Genomic DNA, 9751 nt, shown 5'->3' on the forward strand with positions numbered 1-9751 from the left:
TCCACTGTAACATGGGGTGGCCAATGAGCTTTCAGGGGTGGCCCTCTAGAATTTCACCTTCATACCTCTGTATGTGTGAAACAGAACCAAGAAAAAAAGGAGAAAAAGAAAACAGTATTTGGGATTGAAATTGTTGTTTAGTGATTGTTTATTTCTTAAATTGATCATTTTTTTAATTATCTTTTTTATTGGTTGTTGTTTTGCATTGGTTAACTTTTAACTGTGTTATTTAAGGGGTGTTGTTGAAACCCTTTTATGTTGAAAGTCAGAAAAACTCAGACTTTGTGAACATTTTTAGAAAAAAAAAAATAAAAATAAGTTTTCAACTTAAGAAACAACAATTCGTTAAACAACAATTTCAATCCCAAATACTTTTTCTTTTTATACTTCTTTCTTGGTTCTGTTGGTTTTGTTGTATTTAACAGGTGGTTTACTTGTGCTATCCTTTTTGATAGGCCTACTCCTGTCTGGTACCCGAACGATTTGATTTAAAACAAGTTTGTTTGTTGAGGGTCTGTGAAAAATAACCTTTCAAGGACATATTGTGGCAAACTTATTCTGAAATTATTCTTATTCCATGATTATTTCTCACCCCATCCCAAAATTAAAGTAAATGAATCTAATCATTTAGACCTAATATAATAATCCAATAGACCTTAATGAGCGCCAGCTGCAAGCGGCAGCTCCTCCAGTAGCTTTGTTTGTGCTCTCGTGTTTTTAGTGTTTTTATAGCCCATTTTTATCTTAAATGTTAGTATTTATAGATATATATGTTTAGTATAGTGTTGTTTTTTATCATATCTTTATTTTTATTTTTACCGAATATGGACTTCATATTACTGAATAACGATCACGGACTTGTTTACATGAGAGACCAGCTGGTTGCCCTCAGGACTTCGGCCAGTGCCGGCGTTGTACCACATCTACCTCGGGATCTGAGACGGCCATACCGCGGATGTCGGGCGGGCGCTAAAGTGAAAGCTAGGCGCAGGGAGAAGCTGTGGAGATTTAAGCCCTTTGTTCCATCAGTGGTCATGGGGAATGTCAACTCACTGGCTAACAAAACCGATGAATTGGCTGCATTGGTGAAGAATGTGAGGATCTACAGAGAGTGCAGTTTACTGTGTTTCACCGAGACATGGCTAACAACTAGCATCCCGGACGCCAACTTGGACTTACCTGGCTTCACTACAGTCAGAGCAGACAGAGATACGAGGGCTAGTGGGAAGCGCAAGGGAGGAGGGCTTGCGATATTTATCAACAATAGATGGTGTAATCCTGGACATATTATTGTGAAGATGACAACCTGTGTTAGGGACATTGAGCTGTTGGCTGTAAGTCTGCGTCCTTACTACATGCCTAGAGAGTTTTCACACACTATCGTGGTTTGTGTTTACATTCCCCCGCGAGCACAAGCTGAAGTCGCATGTGACGTCATCCACTCGGTTGTCGCGAGACTGCAGACACAGCACCCAGAAGCTTTCATGATTATTTCTGGGGATTTTAACCACGTCACACTGGACTCCTCACTGTCTGCTTTTTATCAGTATGTTGACTGTACCACCAGAGGAAATAGAACTATTGACTTATTGTATGCTAATGTTAAGGATGCATACACTGCAATTTCTCTACCACCACTGGGGAGATCAGACCATAATCTTGTTTTTCTCCAACTTCACTATAAGCCCAAAGTTGTAAGGGAACCCATCACCATACGTTCTTTCAGGAAATGGTCTCCTGGGGTGGAGGAAGCCCTGCAGGACTGTTTTCAGTGTACCGATTGGGGAATGCTGCAGGAGGCGTATGGGGAGGACATTGATGGTATCACTGGCTGTACAACCGACTACATTAACTTCTGTATGGATATTGTTGTTCCTACTAGATCTGTACGCTGTTTTGCCAACAACAAACCCTGGATCACAAGCAACATTAAGGACCTCCTCAACCAGAAGAAGAGGGCTTTTATGATTGGTGACAGGGAACAGTTAAGATGCATACAGAGGGAGCTTAAGTTCCGGCTGAAAGAAGCGAAAGATGTTTACAGAAGGAAAATGGAGCAGAAGTTACGGCAAAACAGTATGAGGGAGGTGTGGGAGGGCATGAAGACCATCACTGGCTGTGGTTTGAAGCGTGGGAACCTTGTGGAGGGGGATGTGGAAAAGGCCAACCAGTTTAATGCATTTTTTAACAGGTTCGATTGCCCTGTGTCCTCCACTACCGCTGCTACCGGGGCATGTACTGCTGTTAATTCCACACCTTACCCGCCTGCATGCAGTGTTATTAACAGCGCTGGATGTGAGATTAATATCCCACTTCCATTACCCATTATCACAGCAACCCAAGTGAGCGGGGAGTTGAGAAGGCTCCGTCCCAGTAAAGCGGCTGGCCCAGACGGAGTAAGTCCAAAACTGCTCAAAGCCTGTGCTAGAGAGCTTGGTGACCCATTACAATATATTTTCAACATGAGTCTGCATTTGGGGAAGATTCCTGTGCTGTGGAAGACGTCCTGCATTGTGCCAGTACCAAAAAAGCCACACCCTAAGGAGCCAAATGATTTTAGGCCAGTTGCCCTGACATCCCACGTTATGAAGACCATGGAGCGGCTGCTGTTACACCACCTCAGACCACAGGTCCACCATGCACTTGACCCTCTGCAGTTTGCATATCAGGAGAGGGTGGGGGTGGATGATGCCATTCTCTATCTGCTCCATCGGTCTTTTTCATACCTGGATAGGGGTGGCAACGCGGTGAGAATCATGTTTTTTGATTTCTCTAGCGCATTTAATACCATCCAGCCCCCACTATTGAAGGACAAACTGAAGGAGATGGGTGTGGACTTAAAACTAATAACGTGGGTGACGGACTATCTTACTGAGAGGTCACAGTACGTTCGTCTGAGAGAATGCACCTCTGAGAGAGTGTTCAGCAGCACGGGAGCACCACAGGGGACAGTGCTCTCCCCGGTCTTGTTCACACTCTACACCTCAGAGTTTAAGTACAACTCAAAATTGTGTCACATACAGAAGTATTCTGATGACACTGCAATCGTGGGGTGTATTAAGAACGGAGATGAGGGGGAGTATCGGACACTGATTGATGAATTTGTGAGGTGGTGTAGATTTAACCAACTACAGCTGAACACTGAAAAAACGAAGGAGATGGTGATCGACTTTCGGAGACCGAGGCCCCAACTGCAGCCTGTATTTATCGAAGGTGACTGTGTGGAGGTGGTCCAGTCTTACAAATATCTGGGGCTGCAGTTGGACAACAGACTGGACTGGTCCAAAAACATAGATGCTTTATATAGGAAGGGACAGAGTAGACTATATTTTCTGAGAAGGTTAGGCTCCTTCAATATCTGTCAGAAGCTACTGCAGATGTTTTATCAGACAGTTGTCGCTAGTGTCCTCTTCTATGCCGTAGTATGTTGGGGGAGCGGCATTAAAAAAAGGGACACCATGCAGCTGGATAAGCTGGTGAAGAAGGCTGGTTCAGTGGTGGGGGTGAAACTTGACTCTTTAACATCCGTGGCAGAGAGGAGGACACTTAGTAAATTTTCTTCTATCCTGGAAAATGCCTCTCACCCACTGCACAACATCATTGTTGGACAGAAGAGCACCTTTAGCGACAGGATGCTCTCTTTGTCCTGCTCCACCGACAGACTGAGGAAGTCTTTTGTCCCTCAGGCGATACGGCTTTATAACGCATCCCTGTAATTTAATTTTTTTGGATAGTTTTTAATTGTTATTAATTGTTGCTACTGGAAACTTGAATTTCCTTAACGGATGAATAAAGTATCTATCTATCTATCTATCTATCTATCTATCTATCTATCTATCTATCTATCTATCTATCTATCTATCATTCTGATTAAACATGATGTGATAAGTTGATGTGGGTGTTTAATCTGTTTGCATGCATCATTACTATATGAAGTGCACTGTCTGTAGGTGTGTTTACAGACAGGTATCTCTCTCTCTCTCTCTCTCTCTCTCTTATACATAAACATTTTACAAAAAAAGAATATTTGACAAATATTCGCTGAGTTTTGTTTCATTTTTGTGACGCACTGCAGAAAAAAAGTTCACAGAGACAGCAGAAAACATCCTGTTTGTTTTGTTTTGATAACAAATGAAAGTAAACTTTATACAGTTTCGAATGATGTATTGCTGTATAACCGTATGACCAAAAATGACATGCATATTTTACGTCATTTGCTATTTAAAAAAAATCCACGTCTATCCACCCCAGAGGGTTAATTCTTTTAGGTTTTATGGATTAAAATAGAGTTTTATATTTTGAAATTATAACTTACAATTAGATCAATCAGAGGCCACCAGTACATGAACACTAACGTGTTCACTTCCTATTTGTTGTAGATTATCTCAGTGTTTGGTGACAGAAGAAGGTTGTGCTGCTCTGGCATCAGCTCTGAGTTCAAACCCTTCACACCTGAGAGAGCTGGATCTGAGTTACAATCACCCAGGAGAATCAGGAGTGAAGCTGCTCTCTGATGCTCTCAACTATCTGGACAAACTCAAGTATGTTAAGTCATATAACAACAATCCTGTCTAGTGTGATTGGTTTTGTTTTTTAAGGGTTAGTTCACCCAACAATTTAAATTCTGTCATTATTTACTCACCCTCATATAGTTCCAAACCTGAAATTATATTTTTTTTTTAAATAAATCTGAGATATTTCTGTCCCTCCATTGACAGTCTATGCTACTACCACTTCAACACTTCAAAAAGTTAACAAAGAGATCGTAGTTTAGTCCAGATTTTCTGAAGAGATGTGATCGCTTTATATGATTAACAGATTTAATTGACTCTTTAATTCACATTTAGGGCTGTACGATATATCGCATGAGATTGTTATGCGCATCTCTTCAGTAAAGCCGGTTCCTTGGTTAGTAGTAAATCACCTTCACCTGCTTTCAGATGGAAGATATGATGCACATATGAGTGTTAAATTAACATTCAGTAGTGTTAAAGTTAATGAGATTATTAAGTGATTAATTGAGTGATGATTGAACATTATTGAAGACACCTGATGATAACAAGCAGAATCACTGAAGGAGAAAATCTAATATTGTAAGCCACCGTTATGGTGATCAGTGTTTGCTTTAGTTGGACTCTTGACCCCTATACTTTCACTTTAAATTTTGTTTGTCTGCTGTTGTTGATTTATAACAGTCAAATGAGCAAAGAAAAGTGTGATCTAATAGTGTTGGTAATGTTTTGCCATAATCATGTTGTGATCTGATAAATAAAACTGAATGAGATGATTTGGTTTAACTTGTTAGCAACAGCGTTGTGATTCTACAGTATATGATTATCAGTATTTTTCTTAGTCAAAAATATTTAATAAACATTGTTCTGATAAAAACACTTTCAAACGAATTTATTTAGAAACACAGACACCAATAATCAGCCTGTGAATCACAACAATGGTGACAATAATAATCCACGTTGCAGTGGCTGCCACCAATCACAACTCATTAATTGTTCCCATCATGCATTGCAGTATGAATAAATTATGATCTGAATTGTCTATGTAATTTACTTTTTCTAATTTAATATTCTGCTCACCGTTGTTGAGATGCTTTGACTGAATCTTGACGTCTGCTTAAAAGAAAGTTTTTTTTAAACAACTTTTAGGAAATCTTTAAGAAACTTTATATTATATCCAAAATTCTGGATATTTATGCAGAATTACAGTTATGCTGTAACCAACAGCATAAATCACAAACATAAAATTCAAATGATGATGATTGTCATAATATAACCAATCCCATTACATAACTTTTTTTTTCTTTGTTCATCTGGCAGTTATAACTGAAATACAACAGCCAAACAAAATCTAAAGTTAATAAATTAAGGGTCAAGAGCCCAACTAAAGCAAACAATGATCACCATAACTGTGGCTTACAATTTTAGATTTTCTCCTTCAGTGATTCTGCTTTAGGTGTTTTCAATAATGCTCAATCATCACTCAATTAATCACTTAATTATCTCATTAACTTTAACACTCTTGAGTGTAGACTCATATACAGTCCCAGGAGTGTTAATTTAACACTGGAGTTTTTGTTGAAGAGCCGTAGTTAACTGACAAGCTGAGCCATATCGCATTAATTATCGCTGGCGATTCATCCGCTATATTAATGCGATATGGCTCAGCTTGTCAGTGAACTACGGCTCTTTGTAGTAAATGCCGCTCCATCTGAAAGCAGGTGAAGGCGATTTACTACTAATCAAGGAACCGGCTTTACTGACGAGATACGCATAACAATGTGATGCGATATATCGCCCAGCCCTATTCACACATAAACATTCATCAACGCACATATCAATCTAAACAGAAGCTCAAACATGCTTGCTAAATGTGTTATAACCAATGAGGGTTATTCTTGTTACGCAGCACATTTGAGCTTCCGCAAGAACCAATGAGGTTTATTCTCATGTTATGTCGCATGTTTGAGCTTCGGCAAGAACCAGTGAGGCAGTGATGTTAGTTAACATTTTATATAATGTTATATTAAAATGTCAATGAAACACTAACAAACAGATCCTACGCTGAAATGGCAGTTTATTAATAAGTCAACAAGAATTTATAAAAAAAATAGATTAAGATTAACCTTAATTGCTGAGTTCGAATTGCATGCACCTCCACCTGTTTAAAAATAATATAATATTCTTTGTGGGGTTCGTTAATGGTGATAAATAATGCTAGCAACTGCTTTCTCTGCAAAAGCTTTGAGTTTAAGAGCTAATAAAATATTTCGACTCAATCAATATTTCGTGTCTTTTTATTTACTTATGTGGCAAATAACCATGTAATCAGCGATATAATGTATGCGGTTATTAACGCAGAACAAACCCCTTCAGAGTGATGCATGATCCTGATCTCCCTATTGGGGTTAATTCTGCATAACAAACGGGTGGATGTTCATTATCCCTTACTTAGTAAATGCGGTACAAGTGTAGTTCATTTCAGAAGTGTTAAATTATTAATGTTCAACTAAGATCATGTTAACTAATGTAAGCTGTAAAAAAGGCAATTGACTGTCAGCTACGACTGCAAAAATAAAGATCATGAAAACTCAAACTGACATCAATAATCAGTGTATGAATTGCAACAATGATGACAAGCAACAAAATATACAGATCGACTCTGAACTCGTCACAAAACAAGCTACTAAAGTCACAGAAAAGCTTTTTTGATTGTCACCATTGTTGAGATTCATGTTTATTTGTGATGTCTCTGTGCACATAAAAAAAAAACAGCTCAAAAAAGTTTCTGTGTAATGACTTGAAAAAAATCAGAATACCAGATATACCAGATATAAGGGAAGATGAATGAAAGTCTTACTGGGTTGGAACAACATGTAGGGTGAGTAATTGCTGACAGAATTTTCATTTTGGGGTGAACTATCCCTTTAACTTTTTACGACAGATGTTGCAATTTCAATGTGTTAATCATCTCAGCTTAAGTGTAAAAATATTTTTTTGCAAATGAAAATGTGAAGGAAAAAAAATGAAAAATAGAGCAGTGCTGCGGTAAAGACATCTTGTATCGGTAAGGAAACTATGTTAAACTGCCCCGAAATCAAAAACAGGCTACTGTAGAGAACAACAGAACAACATTTTAATTAACTCTTACTCTTTTAATTGCTTCAATAATATCGTCTCCTAAAGTTGATGTTGCATGAACATTAATAATATTCTAAACCAACACAAACCCATAACACTAACACCATCTCACCATAACATTACAAATTTTGTACCATACCCAATTATTTCTCATTTCAGACTGAGAAGTAATCTCATTGAAACATTTAGGCTTTTGGTACATGCACAGGTAACTAATTAAAATGAGATCAGAGTTCCTTCCAAACTAAGTCGGTAAGCTTCATGTGTCTTGTGTCCTGGCTGTGGTTCTGGCACAAGCCCAACAACATTCTCATGAGTGCACAATATCACATCATCCTTCATTGGCCAAAAAAGCCCTTTGGCCCCAACCCTGTGCATTGTTTGACCAAAGCACAACTTTGAGTATCAACATCTTGGATGATCCCTGGACATGGGTCATTGTCATACACAACATCACACCATTTACCAATCAGCCCCTCGTTGAATTCAGAAATGGTTTTTATCGCATTAACTTCCTGGAATGACAGATGATGCTGATGGATGACTCCTATGGAAGGCTCAGATGTACAGGCAAAGGTGACGCACTGTGGGCTGAAGCAGGTGCATCGATCTGGGTTTCTGCAGAAGCAGATCAGCAATCTCCACATGATTTGCCCAGAGACTGATGTGTGGATCTGAAAAATATAGTATTTTGGCTACTTGTTAGAATATTCTGCAGAATTCTCAAACATCTTAGCCACAGGACTGTCGATAATTCTAATGTCTACTGAAAGTATTTATTGACCATGTGAAGTATTTTTTGCTTGGGTTATTCTCCTTCAGATGGTGCAGAACAGGTCAGAGATGTGCCCATATGGCCGAAGGGTCATGGCGGAAAGAGGATGACTGAGTGCAATATGAAGACTGCTCCTTTGGTGTAGGCCACAACTGTGTGTAGGCTCACCTGTTGATGAGAATCCCCAAAGTGTACAGCCTGTATTTCACTTGTAGTCTCCAGAGGTAGTTTTCTGCAAAATCTACTTGCAGTACCATCTCATGTTCGGTCCGATTCTCCTCAGCTCTCTAAAGGAGAGATATACTGGTGCTTGATGTTGTATATGTGCTGTCCTTTTTTCACCTGCAGCAATTCGGAGAAGTCATCATTGAGGCTTTTAATGGTTCCATAAACCTTGTCCTTTGTTGTAAAATGGACAATAAATTTCTCTCCTGCCATCTTTTGTTTTTTACTCTCTCTCCTCCACTTTGTTTAGCCACTGATACCACCACGTCTGACTCTCTTCTTCAAATGGCAGATTTTGCAACGCTTTATTCTTGTGTATGGAGCATTCCCTGTACATGCACTCTTTTGATGGACATGTGGACAGCATCTAGTCTTTAACCTTGCTAGTCGTGTGGAAAAAGTGCAAAAAAGTTTGACGTGTCATCATTATATATATTATTTAAGGTTATTTTATATTTGTTCAAATATATTGATATAAGAACTGTTGTTGTCAAGTAAGATTTGTGTGTGTGTCTGTGTGTGTTCTAGTGTGGATCACGGTTCAGAAGTTAAAGAGTTCATGATGACATCAAGACTACACAGATGTAAGTCCTCAAACACAGTTTTAGTGTGTGTTGTTGTAAATGTTGCTGTTGTAATGTGTGTTCTTGTGTTCAGACGCTGTTGATCTCACACTGGATCCAAACACAGCACACACTCGTCTCGTTCTGTCTGAGGAGAACAGAAAGGTGACGTGTGTGAGAGAGAGTCAGTCATATCCTGATCATCCAGACAGATTTGAGTATGATCATCAGGTTCTGTGTAGAGAGAGTCTGACTGGACGCTGTTACTGGGAGGCTGAATGGAGTGAAGATGAGACTGAAATATCAGTGGCTTATAAAGGAATCCAAAGGAAAGGATGGAGTGATGACTGTGAGTTTGACTGTCTGTTTGGACGTAATGAGAAGTCCTGGAGTCTGATCTGCTCTGGTCACAGTCTCACTGTCTATCACAATAGTATCTCCACTGCTGTTTCTGCTGATTCAGGATCCTATAAGAGGGTAGGAGTGTTTGTAGACGAGTCTGCCGGCACTCTGTCCTTCTACAGCGTCTCTGACAC

At 39.2% G+C, this 9751-nt stretch overlaps 1 protein-coding gene across 1 annotated transcript in view; it reads left to right on the plus strand.

Moving 5' to 3' along the window:
- The window catches only part of LOC120476207 (NACHT, LRR and PYD domains-containing protein 3), a 30633-nt gene extending 20882 nt beyond the window's left edge, over positions 1-9751 (plus strand). Inside the window, 4 exon segments of the mRNA XM_089128896.1 lie at positions 4380-4541; positions 9181-9236; positions 9310-9511; positions 9513-9751. Of these exon segments, the coding sequence (XP_088985022.1) occupies positions 4380-4541; positions 9181-9236; positions 9310-9511; positions 9513-9612 (520 nt within the window). The 3' untranslated portion in view covers positions 9613-9751.

This window comes from Pimephales promelas, chromosome 3 (genome assembly GCF_988280905.1).
Source record: "Pimephales promelas chromosome 3, fPimPro1.hap1.1, whole genome shotgun sequence".
Lineage (NCBI taxonomy): Eukaryota > Metazoa > Chordata > Actinopteri > Cypriniformes > Leuciscidae > Pimephales > Pimephales promelas.